Source organism: Natrix helvetica (assembly GCF_964273705.1).
Source record: "Natrix helvetica genome assembly, chromosome: 3".
In the NCBI taxonomy this organism is placed as follows: Eukaryota; Metazoa; Chordata; class Lepidosauria; order Squamata; family Natricidae; genus Natrix; species Natrix helvetica.
Window position 1 is genome coordinate 47,786,481 of NC_138549.1, and position 23,966 is coordinate 47,810,446.

General features: G+C 39.8%; 1 protein-coding gene across 7 annotated transcripts in view; it reads left to right on the plus strand.

Moving 5' to 3' along the window:
• Positions 1-23,966, plus strand: part of REPS2 (RALBP1 associated Eps domain containing 2) — a 93,367-nt gene that overhangs the window by 35,962 nt on the left and 33,439 nt on the right. For 5 of the 7 annotated variants that reach the window (XR_014175023.1, XR_014175024.1, XR_014175025.1 and 2 more), the window contains exons 10-14: positions 235-301; positions 5,550-5,624; positions 14,307-14,349; positions 18,902-19,038; positions 21,440-21,487. Coding sequence is in view for 4 of the 7 variants with exons in the window: in XM_081948768.1 (XP_081804894.1) it covers positions 235-301; positions 5,550-5,624; positions 14,307-14,349; positions 18,902-19,038; positions 21,440-21,487 (370 nt within the window). In the remaining 3 variants the exon portion in view is untranslated. The remainder of the gene's footprint in view (positions 1-234; positions 302-5,549; positions 5,625-14,306; positions 14,350-18,901; positions 19,039-21,439; positions 21,488-23,966) is intronic. The other 2 variants (XM_081948770.1, XM_081948769.1) reach the window with 1 other exon arrangement.

A 23,966-nucleotide genomic window follows, 5' to 3' on the forward strand; every position in this document is an offset into this window, starting at 1 on the left:
GGAAAAACTTGCATAAGAGTATACAGCATGTATTTCCATAACAAAATTATAAAAATAATTAAGGAATTTTAATTTATCCCTAAAGATATTTTCTTCCACATCTTTCCCCAGATTATTGGCTTCTTTCAGCTTGTACATTTTTGAATGACTTGACTGTCAACTTAAATTTGTGTCTTCCTTCTTTTACTTTTTAAAAAAATCTTCACAAATGGATACCCTTTCTTCCATAAACAGCTTTCAATTGATGAGAAACCTGTTAAAGCTGCCCTGATTCAGGATACCATTACTGATGATAAACAAGGTACAATTCTAAATTGTAGTCTCAATCAGTTTTAAAGTGGTAAATATGTTTTATCCAAATTCTGTTGGATGGAAAACACCCATACTAGTGTTTCTTCATGGTTAAGGATTAATGCTGTTCTGAAGGAGAGCTAAACCTGTATCCAAACCAGCGTGGCTGACAGATCAAAGGGACAAGGAAAGAGGACAGTGTTCAGAAGACATGTGAGAAATTGTGAGGAGTCTGAAAAAGAAATGGAAGGTGGCATTGTTCATTAGGGGCTGATTGAGCCCCATTTTTATCCTTTATTTTGCTTAAATGCCCCAGAAGTTTAATGGAGGCTCATATAAGTGGACTACTCTTCTCTTTTTAGCTTCTTTTGAATCACCTGGACCCTTCCAGGGGGCTGCCCTTGAAAAGTATTCAGAAGCTTCAATTTATTCAAATACAGCAGTGATGCTTGTTTTGTGCATGCCTAGATGTGCATATGTGTCATCTTTCCTTCAGGAGCTGCATTGGCTGGCTGGCTGGCTGCTTCCGGATCCAATTCAATGTGCTGGTTGTCACCTTTAAAGCCCTATATGGCTTAAGACCAGATTATTTGAAGGACTCTTTTCCTTGTTACATCTACATCTACCAGAATGGGGAGTTAGGGAATGTTATAGATATCCTTTCCTAAGGAGGTTCATTGGATGAGATAAAAAATAAGGACCTTCTCTATCATGGTTGCTTGCCTGTGGAACATATTATTTTATTTATATTTCACACTTCTTAACCATCCATCTCCCTCAGAGATTAGAGATATTGTGTTTAGGTTTTAGTACTGATCTCCCTGAAGTGCATCGTTATCTTGGTGGTAGTAAAAGTTTTTAACAGGCTTCAATTCATATTATGGTTCTAGAAGCTTTATTCTAATTACTTAAGTAATTCATGGGGTTCTTGGTATTGTCAGAGTTTGATTGTTTTCTTGCAGATATTTCATTAGTCAACTAGGATAATGCTTGAAGGGAGTGGAGTTTTTAGGACAAGTGACTTGCCAAGTGTCAATTTGGTGGTTCTTAATTAGGTTGTTGTTTAGTGTTCGATTGTTTGTCTGAGGTGGTGGTTCCTTGATTTGGACTATTGTTTATTGCTTGATTTTAATATTAATCTTGATGTTAATCTCTGCTTATCAGGATGTTGATTGCTGACAAGGAGATGTTGTGGTCTTTTCACTTTTTAATTTTCTCTTTGGAATAGAATGTAGATGTTTATCCCTATGTGCCTGTTGATGGCTGAGTGTCAGTCTTCCAGGAATTGTCTAGCATTTTTGGACTTAGCTTGGTATACAACACTCACTTTCCCAATTCAAACTATAGTAAAGTCTGTCCATGTGTTGACAAATTAAATAATTTTCAACATGATATCTGATTATTAGTTGGATTTCATTTCCTGTATCTTCTTCCAATCACCTGCAAATGAATGGGGAGAAGGAGAAAATCAGTGCAACTCTAGAAAAAATATTTGTACTCATATATTTCATATCAAAAGCAGTATTATTGTGTTTCCCTGAAAATACAATCTACCCTGAAAACAAATCATAGCCCACTCTTCATGCCTGCGCCTAATATAAGCACTACCCCAAAAATAAGCTCTAGTTAAGCCCGACCACCATCTGATTGTACAAGGTGGGACAAGGCTCAGATGTAAAAATCAAGCTAGGGCAGGGGTGGGGGAGTTGGAGGTGCCTCATGTGCCCTGCACCTGCTTACCTTTGGCCCGCTGCAGCCATGCCTCCCATGCCTCAACACCTTTCACACCACTGCCCAACTTCTGCAGCCACTTGTGGCCCCTTGCAGCCAGATGCCGCAAAACTTGTCGCACTGGTGAGGTTGCTCTCAGAAGGATGCCACAAGGCTTGCCGTGCCAGTGGAGCCGCTCGTGCACAACAGCACAAGGCAGTATCCTGCTGCAAGCAGCTGAACTGGCACAACGAGCCTCACAGTGTCCTACCTAGAGTGGCTCCACCAGCATAACAAGCCTCACAGTGTTTTGCCATGAGCAGCTCTTCCAGCGCAACAAGACCTGGTAGGGTCAGGTCTTGCAACAGGGCCAGTAGGCAGGGAGGGCAGAGGCCACGGTGTACCAAGAGCTTGTATGTTGTGGCCACAGTCAAGTAGATGATGGGATAGAGAGTGGGGCGGGTGGTAGCAGTGCTCCCACTCCCATCGGCACCCACACTTGCCGCTTCCTGCACATCAAAAAAAATAAGACCTCCCTGAAAATAAAACCGAGTGCTTATTTTGGGGCCTAAAAGAAAATAAGATCGGGTCTTATTTTCAGGGAAACGCAGTAGCTAGCCTTTAGAAAATAACTTGCCAGTAGTTATAACTTGCCAGTAGTAGTATTTATTTATCTATCTACTTAATAATTTTAATTGTCTAAATTTTATAGTTATTCATGATGTATTTTTGATATGGACTGTACACCGCCCGAGTCCCTTCGGGAGAGGGGGCGGTCTATAAGCGCTAAGAATAAATAAATAAATAAATAAAATCATCTCTGTGACAAGTAGCGTATTTAGGCAGCTACGATTGTCACTGTTGGTTTTCAAAGAAACCCTCATTCTCTGTTCTGTGAATTTTTTTTTTTTTAGCAGGAGTGACAAACAACCCAACTCCTCAAGAAACACTTTGATTTTAGTTCCAGTGAAGTTCCATCACGTTTTTCATTGCTCTGTGCCCTGTATGTCCCCTTCATCCTGTGCACCCTCTTTTTCCTCCTGTTTAAGCTGAGAATGCAGTATTTGAGATGATGTAATAAATTTTAATTTATCAATATTGAAGAGGAAAATTAAAATAATTACTTTATTGGAAAAAGCTACCCTGACGTCACACAAACCTTCTTATGGCAGAAGCAGACCAAAAAACTATAATACACTTAATAGTAAGTGTACCCATCCTTTGAGGTAGCAAGAAACAGGCACAGCAGGGACTGCAGGAATACTCTTTATTGTAATAATGTAGAATAACTGAACTTCAAAAAACTATCCAAGTTTCAGTCCCATCTTCTATGAAACAACATTAAGGCAAGGTTATTTTGAATTTCGTTCTTACATTTCTGTGTATCTCAGAACCACATATCCTTTTCTTCAAATTCTCTTTAAGCACCACAAAGGTGTTTTTTCCAAAAGCCAACTGGATTTTCTTGGTTTTTTTCTTTGAAAATGTTTCACTTCTCATCCAAGAAGCTTCCTTCAGTTCTGAACTGAATAAGTTTCTTGGATGAGAAACAACATTTTCAAAAAAAAAACCCAAGAAATTCTGGTTGCTTTTTGGAAAAAGCACCTTTGGGACGACTATGTCCTGGATGATTGAGAATCTCTATAGGCATTTGCCTCCAATGTCAGTTCTAAATTCCTTTATAAACACAATTTATAGAATCAGCCTTTTTCTTCTCAGTTTAAGTGGACTTTTAGTGCAACAGATGGCTAGTGCATGCAAAATGGCATTAAACCTCAGTTGATATGGAACCTGCATAAGATTTGATATACACTTTAGACAGTGTCCCTGAGTTACTGTACTGACTTGTGCCTCTATGGAAGTCAGTTGTCTCTCTTGTTAGGGAGGAAAGCCAAATGGAGGGCAGTCACAATTATGGGAGGGAAGTGGTCTGATGATGTCAACAGCCATTGATAAAGCCTGGCACATTATGTCATGGCAAAAACTGTGCTGGGAAACACTACAGTTAAACTGGAATATTTAAAGATAACTTTAGCCTAATTCAGGTGTCAGCTGGCAAGGAATAAGATAAAGGCAACATCATGAAGACATGGCATAAAAAAGGAGGTTACCAAAACGTGAAGATAAGTTATCATGTTGTACCCTTTATTAATTCCTCTAGGAACAGCATTGTTATTAGAAATCTGTGAGATAGCACACAGTAAGGAAATTGCAGCTGAGTCAGTGTCTCAGAATAAAATTGCTATAATCTTGTAGGAATTAACAATATATGAATTGTTCTGTGTGGATACCTAAATTAGATAACCACCTAATTAGATAACCGTCCCAGACACCTCCACAGTTTCTTCTATGTTATCAAGCAAAACACACTTCATGAGGGTAATTTACGTTGGGAGGCTTATGCTTTTGAAGTATTGTAAAATAGCAACAAAATTCATGAATTTGGATATATTTGGAAATATGTATACTTTGCAACCTGAAAATTGAATTTTAAGCTCCAAATAATACTCAATTCTTGTTGAGAATGCATATGTATAAATTTATGTAGAGATTAGCATAAAACAATATCTGTATCTGTATGTGTCATTAATTACTCACTGTAAATCACTACTTATTGATAGATAATCCCACTGTTGAACTATAGAACTGATATTGGGATACTAACTATGAACCTAGAAGCTAAAAATCATCAGACGATTCACTTAGGTCTCACTCAACATTATGTGTTGTATCCAATCTGTATTCTCTTATTATCAAAAAGGGTCAATTTTTAAAGAAAATCTATAATGCCTACTTATTGTTTGCTTGTTGTGTTTATAATCTATTCAAACACATATAGAGGGCTAATTTGGAAGACATATGAGTTATAATCATGGTAAATGTTGTTATAGGTGCAAAAAGTTTCATTATTAGTTCTGCCTTTGCTTGCCCCAAGAAATTATTCGGGTTATAGTAATCAATTCCAAATTTACTGCTAATATTGCTGTTCTATGATTTCTCTTTTTATTGCTGTTAGTTTTTCATTCCTGTTAAAATAAATTATGTATCTGTATAATGTAAATAATTTTAATGTGCTTTGAATACTTTATTTTACATTGTGTCATTGATGAATAGATATAGTTTGCACTGTGAAAGGAACCTTTCTGTTTCAGAATGAATTGGAATCTAACAAGCTTTGATCCACAAAGCAGGTGTTTTTTTTTGTTTTGTTTTGCCAATTCATTTTACTGCAGCTCATTCTATTCTGGAAACTTTCTCAGCCTCAACAACAAATTGTTAGGGAATTGATTGGTGAAAACACTCAATCCCTAGCAGATTTATTTTTGTTTGTTGAAAACTTTACATGTATGATACATTGAGTCTGACTTTTAAGCTTTATGCATGAACTTTGCAGAATAATTTGTTTGTAAATTTGCTCTCTTTATAAAGCATTATTTCTTACAATGATGCAAAATATTCCCAAGGGCACTTCTAATGGAAATTAATAGTAATAATTTAGTCTCAAATAATCAATATTAAATAATAATTCATTATTTCTTTCCAATTAGGTCTGAAAGTGAGTGATTCTACCCAAGCAGTGCCAAAGGAATTTAAAGTATCTCAACATTTGTCTTTCAAAACAGGTAAGGAAAGTTTCTTGTATAAAAACAAATATAGCCAATGGAAAATATCTAAATGTCTAATATTATGGGAAGAAAAAGTTTTCCCTTTATCAAATTCCCCAAAAGGTGTCATATAGAAAAAAAATAGTAAAGTCAACATTAAACAACAATGCAGAATCCAAAAACCAAGCAAACCAAAGGTTTATAACATTTAACAAGTAAAATTGAATTATGTTAGCTAGACTGCCAAACATTGGATTTGAAAAGCATGCATTGTTCCAGCAGATGTAGACCCTCAGCTAACAGCTTTAGTCTAGTTTCCAAGTCCCATCAAGCTCTTGTTCTGAGTAAATAGTTCTGTTCTCAATAAAGGCTGTACTTTCTTTTGAAAGTCTGTTAGTTCCAAAGAGCTGTCATTTTATAAGAAGTTTCATTATGGGCTTTTATATAGAATCTTGTTCACTGGATGGCAATAGGCTAGCAGTTCCTGTTAATGATTCCATTCCAGGATTGTAAAATGTTCTAACATCAATCTTCGGATTCAGATTTGTCACAGGTGAACCTTAGATGCAGATTCTTCCAAAGGATAGATTTGATGCTATTTCTCCTGAATGTTGAAGTGTGTCACTGTCAGTACTAGAACGAAGATCAATCTATTTTTACTATTTTGACTTGGGATTCTAAGTCATTCACGTCTCTTATTTGTGTGTCATTTAATGGGGTAAAAAATTTTTTTTCCAGTGAGGGGTTCTTGTTTTTACACCAAGAATTCAAATCTGCTGTTATTTTTGCAACTTCGCAACGTTTAGTTTGGTATGGTAAATCAATGTCGGATTATATATATACCCAACTCAAGTCTTTTGTAACACAAATGCTGTTAACTTTATCTTCTCAAAATTACACCTTGTGCTACAAAAATTAAAGTTTTTTTAATGCATGCATTTTATCTAGCTAAGCAAAAAATAATCCATGCAACCATAAACTAATATCAGAAAGCAAAAATGTTTAAGCAATTTTCATCAAGTTTTGTTTTGATTCATTCTTCAACATCAGCTGACAACCTGCTTCTTTTTCTCTAACGTTTCTAATGTGTATACACTCTACTTGCTGCCTCTGTGACCTGTTTCACACATCTCTATTGATTGTGCATGACAGCGCCACTGTGGTACTTGCATTGGTTCATCAGTGAACTTATTTATTTCCACTGTAGTCAGTTTGCATGTCAAAAGTGGCTCATATACATCTTCAGATCAATCAATCAACTCCAGCAGAGTGGATGCTCTGGCGTTGATTAATGTTGTTTTATTCGCATGTACAGAAAAATCTTCCAGCACATCATTGTCTGCACCCCTCAAGTCGATGATCAAGAGTGTCTGGGTTATCATTTCACTGAAAGTGTACCATGCTGAGTGCTGAATGGTTGATAAAACAGTATCTTTTGCAGTCTGACTTGCTGCAGTTGGAACAACACATGACATGGGCCTTCAATCCAGAAATGTTTTACTTTGATGTTGAACCAGCAAGGGTAGTACACATCAACGATGTATTCCACTATCATTCTTAAGTTTTGGAGAGTTTTGCATTTAAAGCCATGTTCAACGCCCATTTGCAGTTGTCAACCAGTATGAATGGCTTATAGGGGCAATTTCCAGAAGTACCAGATCTGTGGGAAGTTCTCCTGTCCTGATTGGCTGTGTGATCCTATATTCATACGCTTGATCAATAGAGAGATCCTTTACAACACTTTCGTTCAGTGAAATGATAGGCTCACCAATTGAAACTCTGATGAATGAAGGATCAATGTCAAGTTCTGTTGCAATGTCTAGCATGTTGCTAGACATGATGTTACCTGCCCATTTGTTGTTAGACAAGTTCTTACCATCCCACTTTTTGATTAAGTTTAATAGGAAGGTATTGGAAGGTGGGAAAGAATGGGATTGGATCAAAGATGAACTGGACATTGGGAGGGGCCTCGAAAGGAGTGGTTTAACCTAACGCTCCAGTGCGTGAAATTCAGGTTTTGCCTACACTCTCTGCTATCCCTGTCTTCCAATAAAAGTTCCTTTTCAAATGCAGTTTGTTTCAGGAGTTCTACTTTCTTGAGAAGGCTGGTGAGGCAGGACCTTACATTTTCATTGACAAACCCAATGGACCTGGCTACCATACAGTTTTAATGCAGAACAAAGTAAGGAAAGTGATAGGTGGATTTGCCAGATTTTTTTCCTCTGCCACACAATGTCACCTGCCAGCAGGAAACCCAATCACTAATCACTCTCCTTAAACGTGAATTCCTTCAAATGGTTTGACCCATAGAATTAGCCCTCTGTTAGAACTGGCACTGAAATAGCTGATTCACTAGGTGAAAAGGGACTTCATGATAAAGCAGGATTTCCTACTGCACTAAGTTCTCAGACCATCTACAGATCAAAGACCTGGAAGCTAATATGGTTTTGACTCATTTAAAGAAATTTTCTTTCAAAAAATAAAGAAATTTATTTGTAAAGATACTCATTTCTCTGACACAAACGTTCTTATAGAGCTGGCTGGTAAATTTCTCAGCTTTCCTGAAACAAAAAAAAAAAAATAGAAGAGGGAGCCAGAGACCAGAGAAGAGAAACATGCTAGCAAAGTACCTAAAAGAAACCGGGCAGGTTCTGTGTCTCTTGATTGTGTCTTCATTGGCACAATTAATTATGTATTGTAGATTGTCTATCCATGGCAAGACTTGTGCTACGAGAAAATAAAAACATCATTTTTAAAATGGAGCAACTAAAGACAAATTTAATTCATTTAGTGGTGGGTTGATGATATGATGAAGGTAACATGGTAGGATATCACTTTTAAATGGTAATAGAGCATCTTTGTATCACGATTAAATAGGATTAGCTCAAAGCAGTCTTATATAAAAATTATACTACATCAGAGTACTGGCATTGATCCAGTATACACATAATTCAGTTCAATTAATCATGGTTTAATACATTGTTTCCGTCATGTTAGATCGTGGGAACGGATGAGGCAGACTCAGACTTCAGTAACAGCAACTCTTTATTAGTGACTCAGAATCCAACAAAGACCCTGTCCGGCAACAGCCCTTTTATAGGGCTCAGGCTTGGCCTCCAACCAATCAGGTTTGAATGAGTTCCTGCTGGTAACAGCAGAACTGAGTGAAAACTACTTACAAGGCTATTTACATGTACATTACTCCAAGTACTTAACACCCCTCCCCTCTTAGTTTGGCTCATCCAACTTGTGACATAGTCACGCAGGTAGGCGGGTTTTCTGGTGGCTCGACCAGACCTGCGCACTTCAGTTGGCGCCAGATCTTCAGTCAGGTCGGACAGACCTGTTGCCTCAGCTTCTGCGCATGGCAGAACCTCCTGGAACTTTTCACAGGCCGCAGCTGGAGTTCCTAGAGCTGGCTTGTTCGGAACTCACTGCGGCTCTGCACCCTCAACAGCTAATTCCCCAAGTACCCTTGGATTTGAGGTGTCCGTAGATGGAATGAAATCGTGCTCCATGTTGGTAGGGCTTTGGCTAACTCGTGCAGGAGTTTCCTCTGATTTCCTAAGACTGGATTTGGAGAGGCAGCTACAGAGTTGGTCAATGTGCCTCCAAGTGCAACCGTCCTCGAGCTACACCTGGTATGAGCGAGGTCCGGTAATACCTGTGACCATGGCAGGAACCCAGAGTGATCCCCCAGCGTAGTTGTGGGCATAAACCCAATCCCCTATGCTAAACTGTCTAATTTTGCTGTTCAAATCGGGGTGTTATGGCAGAGTAGTTTGGTTGCAACCGGTCTAAGTGCGACCTTAGCCGGTGACCCATTAGAAGCTCAGATGGGCTTCTCCCAGTGGTAGCACTCGGGGTTATATGTTGGATTAGCAGAAATTGGTCAACCCATGTTTGCCGATCAACCGGCCCCATCTTGGATAGGGCTTCTTTAGCAGATCGCATCATTCTCTCCGCCTGTTCATTACTGTCCAGATGGAATGGAGCGACCAGGGCATGTCTGATTCCCTGTGCTGCTAGGAAGGTCTCGAATTGCATAGCTGTGAATTGAGGCCCGTTGTCGCAGACCAAGACATCGGTAGGCTGTGTGTGGAGAAAAGTCTTCCTAGTGTCTTAATGACCATTTCTGCCATGGTCGAGGTCATTAGGACTACCTCTAGCCATTTCGAATATGTGTCCACAACTACCATGAACATCTGGCCGTGAACTGGACCAGCAAAATCAATGTGCCACCCATTCCTCAATCTCCTTATCCATGTTAGGCCATCATACGTAACTCCTGGCCAATGATTTCATCCGGACAATTCCAGGATGCCCCATATGCAAAGCTTCTAATGTGCACCCTAGACCATGGTGCCTGAGGTCACTCCCACTCCTTAGCGGGTGCCTCTGGGGGGGGGGCTGGTCTGGATTCCTGGCACAGTGTGCAGGTAGCCACCCATTCCTCGATCTCCTTATCCATGTTAGGTCATCATATGTAACTCCTGGCCAATGATTTCATCCGGACAATTCCAGGATGCTCCATATGCAAAGCTTCTAATACTGCAATTTTTCCTGGAATGACAACCCGATCCCCCCACAATAAACAACCATTTACCACGGACAGTTCATCCCTCTTAACATAAAACAATTTAAACTCTGGCCCACCCGGTCCCTTGAGCCACCCCCTCCACACCTAGTTCAAAACCTGTTTCAGAGTCCGGTCTTTAGCTAAGTGGTGGGCGACCTCGCTGGAAGAGACAGGGCCAGCTTCCAGGCAGTCTATGAGCAGAACTGGCATCTCCGGGGTCCGATCAGCAAGCAGTTCTGGTAGGGGGCACCGGCTGAGGGCGTCAGCATGCCCCAGTATGGTCTATGGATGAGGCGGTAACTGTAAGCAGCTAAAAAAATAGTCCAACGGGTCATCCGTGGTGACAACGATGCAGGTGTAGGTCGGTCCCCAGCCAGTAGTCCCAAAAGTGGTTTATGGTCTGTGATGATTTCGAAATCACAGCCATATAAGAACTTATGGAACCGTTTCACTACAGCTACAGAAGCCAGAGCCTTCCGGTCAAGTTGGCTGTAGTTCCTCTCAGCCGCTGAGAGAGTCCTTGAGTAGTAGGCGATGGGTGCCTCGGTTCCGTTGGGCATGCGGTGGCTGAGGACGGCTCTGACGCTGAAAGGCGAGGCGATACAAGTCAGTACAAGTGGCAAAGTCTGGTTGTACTGAACCAGGAACGTGTCCACTGACAGAAGTTTTTTTTACCACGGCAAATGCAGCAGCCTCAGTCTTGCCCCAAGTCCATGTAGCCTTTTTCCTGAGGAGTCGATGCAGCTGTTCAGCAACCGTGGCTTTCTGTTTGAGGAAAACGCTGTAGAAATTAAGTAGTCCAAGGAACGCTTGGAGCTCGGTCTGGTTTCGTGGTGTGGGAGTGTCCTGAATGGCTTTAATTTTTTCGTTTGTGCGGTGAATCCTTGAGCCATCAATGAGATACCCGAAGAACTTGACTCTTGGCACATTGATTTGGCATTTTTCCTTTTTAAGGCGAAGACCCTTTTCACTAATCCTGGTCAAAGCAGCCCTAAGTCTTTTAAACAGTTGTTCATTATTTGCGGCAGATATCAATATGTCATCAAAATATGGGACGACTCTTGGTATCCCTTGCAAAACTCGTTCCATGACACTTTGGAACAGTCCGGGGGCAATACTAACACCGAATTGCAGGCGGGTGCATTTAAAGGCACCCCTATGCGTCACAATGGTTTGGGCTTCCGCTGTGGTGCCATCTACAGGCAACTGCTGGTATGCCTGCACCATGTCCAATTTTGCAAAAACATTTCCAGAGCCAAGTGAATGCAGTAAATGCTGTACAATGGGTACAGGGTAAGCACTTTGTTGCAACGCTTTGTTAATTGTACATTTATAGTCCGTGCAAATGCGGACTGATCCGTCTGGCTTGACCAGAGTCACTATAGGGGTCTCCCAGCATACATGATATACCGGCTGTAGGATTCCCTGGCCAATTAACTTGTCCAATTCCAAGTCAATTTTGGGTCGGAGAGCGAAAGGCACTCTCCTGGGTTTCAGTCTAATTGGAGCTACATTTGGGTCCAGATTAAATGATATGGGGGTCCCCACGTACTTTCCAAGACCAGTGCCAATGACGTCCTCGAACTCCTTAAGGAGTTCTTCAGTGCTGTTGTCGTGGATGGCGTTGATTCCGGTTACTTCAAGGCCCAGGAGTTTGAAACAGTCCAGTCCTAGGAGGTTTTGCAACGCGCCGTTTACTACTGTCACCGGAAGCAGTCCATTGAATGACTTGTATTGCACCCTGAAAGTGACTTGTCCAAGAACCGGGACTCGGTTCCCTTGATAGTCGTTTAGGTGGATGTCTGGAACTCGCAGCTTGTGCCTCTTCAGGTTGGGGACAATCTTCTTGAGCGTAGCCCAGGACATAGAGGTCAGCGATGACCCCATGTGTCTATCTCCATGGAGCATGAGGATCCCTCAAGGAGGACTGTGACTCTCAGTTTTGCGGTTTGTGTGACGCAGGTTTGGTCGATGGTCATGTGGTACGTTGCTCCGGTGGCTCCCTCCAGCTGCTTGGGTCGTGGTTGCCACGTCTCTGTGGCTTTGGGTACACCAGTTGATTCCGTGGCTGTCAGGTGGCTGCTGGGAACTTACTCCTGCAGACTCTGGCGATGTCCCTTCCGCTTGCAACGCTGGCAGATGGCATCCCTGAAATGGCAAGCCGATCTTTGGTGATTGCCTCCGCAGCCGGCTCAGGATGGAAACTGTGATTCGAATTTCCATGCCGATTCCTTGCAATCAGTGCGCATGCGGTAGACGTCTTCATCGCTGTCTGACGCTTCTGGCTCTGCGGTCTCGTGATGCACGCCAGTGGTTTTGCACACGCTCTTCGGGCTGTTCTGCTTCTGCAACATTTCCGTCGACTTGGTCGAGGACTCGGTAGCCCTGGCTTCGTCTAGGGCGATCTGGAGCATGAGGTTACTTTTAGCAAGCAGCCTCCTTTGCAAGTTAATGTCCCGAACACCACAAATTATGCGGTCAAGGAGGAGCTCGTCCAAGTCTCTGAATTTACAGTTTGCAACGACTTTTCAGAGCGCGGCAACATATTGATTAATCGTCTCGCCTTCCCTTTGATTCTGGAGGTTGAATTCGTAGTGCGTCCTCAGCGTCTGTTGAAGCACCGACCAAGCAACCGAATGGAGTGGTGTTGGCTGGGATAAGTCTTTCGCTGTCTCGAACACCTCAGGTCCACAGTAGCTTAAAACATTGCCTTCTTCCGGCCTTCAGACAGGCCCAGGAGGTCGTTGGCTTCGAGGAAGCAGTCGAACCTCATCATGTAGGACTCCCAGTGTTCAGTGGCTGGGTCGAACGGAGCCGGTGGGGCGTGCGTAGTCATCTTGTTTCTTGCTTGAAGCTGATTCAAATCTGCCGCTTTAAGATGGCTGCTTGCTGCCATGCTTCGCTCCGGGCTGGATTACTTGCTGGATTGTTTCTGCTCTCGGTGCCTAGTTGCCTTTCAATCCCACCTTCGTCGCCAGTGTTAGATCGTGGGAACGGATGAGGCAAACTCAGGCTTCAGTAACAACAGCTCTTTATTAGTGACTCAGAATCCAGCAAAGACCCTGTCCGGTAACAGCCCTTTTATAGGGCTCAGGCAGGGCGTCCAACCAATCAGGTTTGAATGAGTTTCTGCAGGTAACAGTGGACCTGAGTGAAAACTACTTACAAGGCTATTTACATGTAGATTACTCCAAGTACTTAACACCTCACCCTCTTTGCTTTTTTATAAGTAAGTATAAGAATAATATTTATTGTTGTTGTACTTAAATACAACAAAATTGGTTTTAACCTCACTGATGCAAAATTATAACAGAAACGAAAAAAGAAAGAAAAAGAAAAAAAACTAGCATGTGCATGGAGTGATTGTGGTTGTATTTAAAAGTCTCACAGCCCAAGGATAGAAACTGTCTTTAAACCTGTTTGTTCGGCTGGCTATACTTTGATGTCTTCTGCCTGATGGTAGAAGTGCAAAGAGACACTGACCACAGACACTGAATCATTTTTGCCAGATTTTCTTGAATGAGTGTCATGTGGCTAACTTTTTTTTCCAAATGAGAATTTCAAAATTATGGTGTTTCAGTGAAGCTATTATTTGTCAAATTCTTGGAGGTAATGGTAAAGTGTGTAAATTAACTGCCTGCCAATAGTGAAGTGTTAAAGAACCTTGTTTTTTCAAGCAAGGAAAATAAGAAGGAATATTGTCACAGGATTTAGTTCATTTTGTTTAAATCTGGACACTGCTATTCCAAAACTCAGTATCATTACATGTTAATTGTAGACATAATATTTAGAATTAATTGTAGAATTAATATTTAATTCAAATTTGACCTTACTCAATGTCCATGTTTGTTTTACAGAAAAGAAAGACAAAAAAGTATCTAATATAAACTGTAAATATACAGTTTATATAATATAAACTGTAAATAAAAAAGTATCTAAATATAAACTATGGGAATCTTATTTTCTAATAGTTTTATCATGAAAATGATGTTTTTTACCTAAATGTAGTTGAGATCCACTAGCAGTTTCATGTTTAGAATGAGTTATACTGTTGCATCATTTGATATTATGAATAGTTTTATTTCCTCACAGTGTTATTAACAAATTATCTTACATTTTAGTTGCTCAAGAATCAAACACACTTAAAACGAGACCAAGGTCCAGGTAAGTAAGCAAAAATAAAAAGTCATTCTATCAGTATTTATTTTGCTGTTTTTGCAACAAATTGCAATTCTAAAGCAGACCAAGAGATTCAGAGAACACTTTTTAAAAGTTTTTTATTTTTTCATTTTCATACAAATAACCACATGTACACCATTGCAAACAACACTATTTTGTATTATTCAATATTATGTCAATTCGTCTTACCATCAACCCCAAAAAACTATCATTGGCTCTTCTGCTCTCCATACACCATATTTATACCCTATCCATTGTTTTCTTCTCCCTCTCTCCTCCTCATCCCTACCTCCTTTCTTCCCTCTGTCATCCTTCTCTTCTCTACTTCCCCTTTTCTTTCTCTTTCTCCTCTCTCCTCTTTCCACTCCTTCTTTCTCTCCTCCTCTTCCCCCCCCCCCTACCCTCTCCTCTAACCCTCTCTTCTTCCTCTTGCCTCTCTCCTTTCTTCCACACTCCTCATCTCATTTACATGGTGTAGTTCAGCATCTGAGCGGGCTCCATTTAATGTTGATGGTGTTAGTAATTTCATTTCAATGCACATCTTTCATATTAATAATTTCAACATATATACTCCTTTAAAACAAAAAAAAGTATACATATATAGTAATTATATTTTAACCCACCCACCCTCCAAACTTATTTTTAGGGCAAAGTGTGGCCCTGATTACAATTTCCAGCTATTCTCATCATAATATTGTATAGTTGTACATCATTACATGCCCCAAATTTTTAGTTCTCTCTTTATAATCTCAATAATTTTCCATTATAGGTATATTTCAAGTTCCCCCTCCATTTTTCCACATCTTTACTTAGCTTACATTTAATTATCTTTTAATTACAATGCTATTCAATGCTTATTACAATTCTGTTGATCTGCTATATAAAATAACAAGCAATATACACCTCACTTATATTCATCTTCTTAAAAGTACTATATGTATCCATATTTCATATATTTTAACCTATATTTGATTATCTTTCGTTATCATATTCAATCAATTAGCAATTCAGTTTAACTATCATGTAAAAGAGTAAATCACATATCTCTATTTTTTCTATTTCTTCCTAGTGAGCCTTTTATCCCAAACTCTAAGCTGCTTTTCTTTCTACTGGTATATAATTTACTAGATAATTGTACTTTCCCACATTATTTTGTTTTTGTGAACTGCATGGATTTTATTTATTCTACTTACAAAAATGGAAACACATCACAGTAAATTTATAAATAAATTTACATTATAAGAAATATAGTGTCAAATACATTTCTAAACATACACAGTTGAAAGTTCCTTGTAATAATTGTTTATATACTTTTCACATTTAAAGATGGCCACCTCTAATCCGTATCTGCAATAAATGCCATACCTAACTTAATTTTTTTTATCTTGACCTTATAATGAAGCTACAGTACTATAAGCCTAAGAAAGTTAAACTGTATAAACAAAGTGGGTAACTGTCATTCAGAAAATATTTCCTATTGTTCTTCCTGTAGCAGTGATGGCAAACCTTTTCGGCACTGAGTGCCGAAAAGGGAGCGTGCACTTCACGTGCTTGTCTGGACTGCAACCCAGAAGAGGAGCATCCTAGGGGGACATGCGCATGCCGGAAAATGAATTTTAGATTTCCAACATGCACATGCGCGCCGGCCAACTACTCTTCTGGTTACTGACGTGCATGCATGCACGACCATCAGTTGGCCATCACGCATTCTCATGCTAGAAAACAGAAGACCAGCTCTTCCAGTTTCCAGCACTGACGCACACACAGGGCAGCTGATCATTGTGTGGAATGAGTGCCAGGAACCCGGAAGAGGAATAGGCAGCAAAGCGCATGCCAGGCAACAGCTCCGCATGCCACTTCAGGCACACATGCCATAGGTTCGCCAATAAGTATCAGCAAAATAAGGGTTTTTTGGGGTGTGTGTGATATTTTTTATTGTATCTAAAGTACAACTTATGCAGTTTTTAACCAGATGGTTTTAATAAGTGACAGAATATACTGTAGATATATTAGTGGATTAATTTTTGTTCCTTTTCACATATTTTAGAAAATTAAATCCCTGTGTAAGAATATGTCCACTATATAGTTCCCATTCAAAATGTGTGGTCCACAGTGTTTGTGCATGTTTCCGAGAGTAAAGATTGATTTGAAAGCAATAAAACAAAACAAAACAAAATAAATCTAGCTCCAACTTTTCAAAAGTCAGCTTTATTTGAGTTGCAGTTGCTAAACTCTGCCTCTTTTTAATCCACTTTTGGAAAGGGTGTTCAAAGTGCCTGGGAACGTGAGCAGAATTTGGGTCTAGTTGAGTGGAGTCCCCTTCTGCTTCTTTTATTTATTTGTGTTGGTTCACCATTTTCTCTATTGGATTTTGTTTTTTTGCTTTTTTAATGATGTGTGGTCACAAAAGTATGTAGAGATTCTCAGACTTCCAGGTCATGGTTGTTCCAAAGGTGCTTTTTCAGGACGCAAATGGACTTTATTGTTTTTTCTTTTGAAGATGTTTAGCTTCTTGGATAAGAAGCTTCTTATCTAAGAAGCTAAACGTCTTCAAAAGAAAAAACAAGGAGAAGTGGTTGAGAAGCCACAGGCCTTACAAATGTGTGAAATAAATATCTGCAACTCCTCAGAGTAGACTTTTCCTATGATTTTGCAGCAACTACAAAGTGTAGTCACATAATCCTTGAAAAAGACATCACTGCTTGATGAATGCTACATTCTTAGTCCTCCATACTCCAAAGTATTTTTTGGTATCAAATACAAAAAATGTCACAGCCCTCTCTAAACAGTAGCAAACCACAATACCTCAAAATACTCCGACCAGCTTCTAACAAAATACAGAGAGAGAACTAACAGCATTCTGGCTGCCTCTTATGGCTGCTTGAGGTAGCAAGCCAATTACATCCCTCTAACATTTAAAGTAACAGTAAAGTAATCATAGCTTATATACATTGCCAAGCTTAAGCCTAGGGTTACATCCCTAACGGGGTGATGGAAAAGTTTGAGAAGGAAGAATATATACCCAGTAGAAAGAAAAGCAGCTTAGAGTTTGGGATAAAAGGCTCATTAAGAAGAAATAGAAAGAATAGAGATATGTGATTTAATCTCTCTGAATACATTGTTTCTCATGTGTTCCTTATTTTTTGTATGTATTCCCTGGAAACTTACTGGTTCCAGTTTAAACAAATTCTTTCCCTTAGCAGTTTGCCAGATACTAAATTGAGTTATCCTTTTAAAAATGAGGGTAAGTCGTCAGAGGCAGATGTGCAAGAGTCTGTAAATGACTATATAACAGTGATGGCTAAACTTTTTTGGCTCCCATGCCAAAAGTGGGAGTGCAAGGGGGTCGTGCATGGACATGCCAAACCCATAATGCTATGTGTATGACCCAGTGTGCATGCACGTGTGATACACACACCCGGCACATGCGTGCATAACTAGCACCTCTCCCCACTGCTTTTGGTGCGGTTTTTTTGCCCTCCCCAGGCTCCAGAGGCTTCCTAGGAGCCTGGGGAGGGAGAAAACAGCCCCCCATGCTCCCCCTGGAGGCCCTCCGGAGGGTGAAAAATGGCCCTATGGGGAACCTGGAAGTTCGGGAATGGTGACTTCCGGTTTGTCCTTAGGGGCATTTTTCGACCTCCGGAGCCTTCAGGAGGCTTCCCTGAAGGCTCCAGAGGGCAAAAAACGCCCCTATGGACAAACCGGAAGCCCCACATGCCATAGGTTCATATGGTCTCATCCTGTTTACTATTATACTAGTCATCCTTAATAAGCACCTATTCCTTCAATTCTTTATTAAGAAAGTGTTGATGAATCATACAAAGCAGTTCAATTTCAGGCAAGGTATCAGGGCTCTGTCCAAACAGACAAGTAGAGATCATAATTTAATGAATAGCTTCCAATATAATTTTAAGACAGTTTGATATGCTGGTTAAGGTGTTTATGATATATAAGTAGGACTGAGAAGACTCAGTCATTGGTTGACTGTGGATCAATAGTACATTCTAGGCAAAACTACATCTAAGACATCTCACCTAGGCCAATTAGCTCTGGCCAACTTGCCATGACCATCTTGCCGAAGCCAACTCACCATTAGACAACTCATCATGGCCAATTTGCTGCAGGACAAGAGTTACACTAATATCAAGAAATGGAATAGAATAATTAAAGAAAGGATGCCAAAGGATCCTTGGATGGATGGATGGATGGATGGATGGATGTATGGATGGATGGATTGTGAATGTGAATGTGAATGTGAATGACAGAAATTAAAATAATTTTAATAATTCTAAATAATTAAATAGAACTGGGGCGAGTTGTTGCATTCTGGGCAAAACTTACCTCGCAAGATTTTTTGTGCAGATAAAATGAAGGGATTGTCATGAAAACTGCTTTCAGCTCTTGTATGAAAGATAAGATACTGTATATCGTCATGAATGATAGTATAATGAATGATAGTATAATGAAAAAAATAGAACTATTTGCAGTATGAGCAAAAACCATCAATAATTTTTCTTTTTTTCAATTTTTCTCTGAGGTCTTACTCTAGCACATCTGTTGAAGATACAGTGAACAAAGGGGGAGAACCACCAGTTCCCCCACCACGACCTCAAAAATCACATTCCAGAGCTTCCTCTTTAGACTTAAATAATATTTTCCAGCAAAACACTCAAGGTAAGCTATCGAGCTCCTTAAATTTCCCCAGATTAAATAATACTATAAAAAATTCAGAATTTAAATTCTTACCTGCCAAACATATTCACTATTTTTCCATAGTACAGTGTTTTTTAAAGTGTGCTTCCCCAAAACCCATTCAAGGATTTTCAAAAATAAAGCTAGATTTTGTTGGAAAAAATGGTACCATATTAAAATTACATCAAACAATAATGAGACGTTGTACTAGCAGCAAATGCATCAATTATATGTTTATTATGGTAATCATTAATGTATGTAACCTATACAAGAAAATTTTGGGGGTCTTTGATAATTTTTAAAAGTGGGAAGGGAACCTGGGAGAAAATAATTTAAAAATACTGCTGTAGTATATGGGATATTTAAATAGGTGATCCTTGGTAGCTGCAATCTAGTTGACATTTTAAATATATAAATGAAACATAATAGAACCAATGCCACAAAGAAATTATGTAACATCAACTGCAAACTTTTCAGTGGAGTTACTAGAGACACTGAGTCTTTTTAGCTTATAATTTATAATTTATAACAGTTCTTTTAGTGACCATTCAAAGTTACAATGGCACTGAAAAAAAGTGACTCATAATTTTTTCACTTACAACTGTTGCAGCATTCCTATGGTCACAAGATCATAATTCTGATGCACGTCAACTGACTCATAAAGACTGCAGTGTTCCGGAGTCGTGTAATCCCTTTTTGCGATCTTCTGACATAGTCAATGGGGAAGATCAATTCACTTAACAACCTTATTACTAACTTAACAACTGCAGTGATTCACTTATCAACTGTGGAATAAAGGTCATAAAATGGGGCAAAACTCACTTAACAAATTTCTCGCTTAACAACAGACATTTTGAGCTCAGTTGTGTGGTAATGTCGAAGACTACCTAATATGCAAATGATAAATGAAATATCATGCATGTACCTGTTTTTATATTGATACAATAGTGTATTGTTGAAGATAATAAACTCTTGTTAATTATCAAAACAACTTTAACCCATTTTAATTCCATGACCATACCATATGATAATCAGCTATTGTGGCCTCTTATGTACCTTTTTGTGCCTCATCATGTATCACAAATTGCTTAGATTCTTTGTAGTTTAAATACATTGCCAAATATGTCTTAAGAGAACATGACTATAGGTTAGCATAGTTTAGGATGGGTGTTGGAAACCCGTGGTTCTGGAGCCACATGCAGCTCTTTGGGCCCTCTGCTGTGGCTCCCTGTCGGGTGATCCCACCATTGGCTGGCCCCACTCCTTGCCCTCTCAGTCACTCCTCACCTGAGAAAGTAAGGGCGACAGCGGCAGAGGGAGACTCACTCCATATTCCAGAGCAGGAGAGAAGCGGCCCTGTACTTGCTTCTTCCTCCAGCGCTTGTTGGTGCTGTGCGCACCTAGGTCACTTGGGAAGATGCACGACTTGCTCTCCACCCCAAGACATTGGTGCAGTTGCAGCTGACGCTGCTCTCACTACTTCCATGGCTTGCTCGCTGCTCTTGCAGCACCTTACGCAGCAGACTTAAATTTAGCGCACTTCACAATGGGGGAGATGGCGTCCCCTCCTCCTTGAGCCTATTATGACGTGGAGCATAAGCTGCAGCTGGGTCAGTCCAGTGTTTCAGGGCAGATAAAAAGTTGTGCATCTCCCCAAGTGATCAAGGTGGAAGGGCCGGAAGAAGAGGCAAGTACAGGGGCGCTTCTCTCCCACAAGGGGAGGGGCCAGCCAATGGTAGGTTCAGCCGACAGGAAGCCACAGCAGAGGGACCAAAGAGCTTCATTTATCTGGGAACCTGAAATGACTCTTGATTTAAATCATATGGTAAAAAGCACCCAAAGAAGAAGAAAGAACAACATCAGCAAAAAAAAAAAAAAAACCAGCCCTCGCTTGTTTTGGAAATGATTCAGGAGGGAACACACACACACACACACACACACACACACACACGAAAGAGAGAGATGAGAGGGGGAGAGGTGAGAGAGAGGGACAGGGAGAGGTAAGGAGAGAGAAAGAGGGAGAAAGAGAGAGAGAGAACCCACACACAGAGAGAAAAGAAAATACTGGGACCCACAAAACATGGGTAGGTGTGGCTGAGGGGTCATGTGAACATGGGTAGGTGTGGCTGTGGGGGTCATGTGACTGGGTGGGAGTGAGTGATGCTGAGTTGGCCACATCCACCCAGGTATTGTGGCTCCCAGTGTTTTCTGTGGGAAACGAGTCTAAATGTCTCTGAGTGTTTAAGGTTGCAGACCCCTGGTTTAGTTGGTTTGGTGGTGGTGGAGGTGACAATGATAGTAATGACTCTCAATAGCTGACTAGATTTTTTTTTTCCCTTTGGATGCATTTAAAAAAAAACACTGCTAATTTCAATTGAACCAGGTATTAATAGTCTTTTGGAAACGAGAGTTGGAGCCATCAGACTCTCGGGTAAGGCTCTTCCATACAGCAGATGCTGGGACACGGAAGGTACATTTCCCTGTTGCCATAAAATGGTACTGTTTAATAGAGGAGACCTGGAACACTTAATATTTAATGGAAAGCAGTATTTTTGTATTTCTTCAAAAATTAAAGGCAATTGAATTCTATATTCACTTCCAGCAATTTGTAAATAATCTAGCCACGATAAATTCCTACATTGTTAAACAATTCTTGCTATATCATTAGACTTTTTCCTGAGTTTGGATACACCATATTTGCACGTGTGATTAAATATTAAATACAAAGCAGTTTATATTCAAAAGACCAATCAGAGTATAAACTTAATTTTGTTATCTAGGAAAATCTAGGGGAAAAAATTGCAGAATTGCTGCAATTCTGATTGAAAGACTAAAGAAGGTACTACAGGCATATATTCATGAAGATTAATCTGGCTTTCTGCCAAAAAGACAGTTAAGCGGTAATGGGACTGTTTTAAATATTATTGAATATTTGCAACATCACAATTAGAAACTGGCAGTTTTAATGTTCTTGGATGCAGGAAAAAACCCAGGAATATGACATCTCAGGAGGGTGACAAATTGCCTAAAAAATCTAGCTTTAAGGTTGAAAAATGTGAATTACCTGAGAGTTATACTGACAAATACAAATGCCAAACTGTTTCAAAATAATTATGTGCCTCTTTGGAATTATATCAAAAAAGACTTATTGGGATAAATTGCAATTATTAGTACTGGGTAGAATTTGTGTAATTAAGATGAATGTTTTACCAAAAATGCTCTTTCTGTTTCAGACATTACCAATATTTGCAACTGATACTTCATTTAAACAATGGCAGATGGATATCTCCAAGTTTATATGGCAAGGGAAAAAACCAAGAATTAGATGCAAATTACTGTAAGATGCTAAGGAAAGAGGAGGTTTGGGTTTACCAGACTTGGAATTGTATTTGATGCTTCCTGTTTGGTCTGGCTAAAAGAGTGGGTTACCGTATTTTTCGGAGTATAAGACACACCTTTTTTCCTCAAAAAAGAGGCTGAAAATCTGGGTGTGTCTTATACACTGAATACAGCATTTTTTGCCTCCCGAAGCCCCACCCCTTCACCAAAATGGCCGTGTATACCCTTATGGAGGCTTTCAGAGAGCTCCTGGGGGCTGGGAAGGGCAGAAATGAGCAAAAAAGGGCCGCTTTTTGCCCCAGCAGCACTCTATAAGCCTCCCTAAGGGTATGCATGCAAATTTTTTTGACAAAAAGGGTCCATTTTTGTGAAAAATGGGGCATTTTTGCTCCTTTTTGGTCCCCCAGCAGCACTCTGCAAGACCCCCCCAAGGCTATTCATGCCTTTTTAAAAAAAGAAAAAATGTTTTGGGGAGGTTTGCACAGTAAAAAAACGTTTTTCCTTTTGGAAAGCTTTTTAACTAATTGATGAGAGTTACATTGATCAAGTGCTGTGCCAGCCGAAACACCTACCTATCTACTGTATTTCTTTCTATCTCTATTTCTCTTTTTATCCCTCTACCTACCTACACACTCTCTCTCCCTACCTACCTACTGTATTTCTCTCTCTCTCTCTCTCTCTCTCTCTCTCTCTCCCTTTATCTACCTACCTACCTAACTACTCTCTCTCTCCCTACCTATCTACTGTATTTCTCTCTATCCCCCTACCTACCTATCTACCTACACTCTCTCTATCTCTCTCTATTTCTCTCTCTCTCTATCCCTTTACCTACCTAACTACTCTCTCTCTCTCCCTACCTACCTATTGTATTTCTCGTTCCCTCTATCTACCTACCTAAAACCTTGGTGCGTCTTATACTCTAAAAAATACAGTAATCTTCAGAAAAAGAAGTTACTCATTTTAGAGGGGCATGAATTAAGATTTGAATGGCACGGCTATTTATGGTATGACAAGGTTAAAGTAAATGTTCATTTTAATAACCATTTTGTTAGACGTGCTATCCTAAGAGTTTAGAATAAATATAAAACAAGGGGTTTTTTGAAGGCCTCGCTGGGTATCCCCCCCCTCCCCAGGAAGCTTTTTTAAAAAGGAAATGGCAGTGAAACCAGACTGATGGACTTATGGTCAAATAATAATTTTTATTTTGGTGATTCTATCCTCGTATCTGCCATTGGTTTACATATTTACTATTGAAAGAAAGATTCAAATTAAGTAAAAAGAGTTACGGGTTTGACTTTCTGAAAAATGAATTGGAAATCCTATTACCTGGTAGTGATGAACATATTATTGCTAAGGCTTATAAATTGTTATTGAATTTGAATTTGGAGAATGAATACGTAAAGCTTTGTATGATTCGGTGGATAAGAAACTTTGGATATAATGTAATGCTGGAACAATGAGAGAATATGTGGATTCTTGACACTAAATTACATTTTTTTTAAAAAAATATAAGAATATATCATTGGTACTTAACACCAGATAAGTTGTCAAGAATGTATAAAGGTATTTCA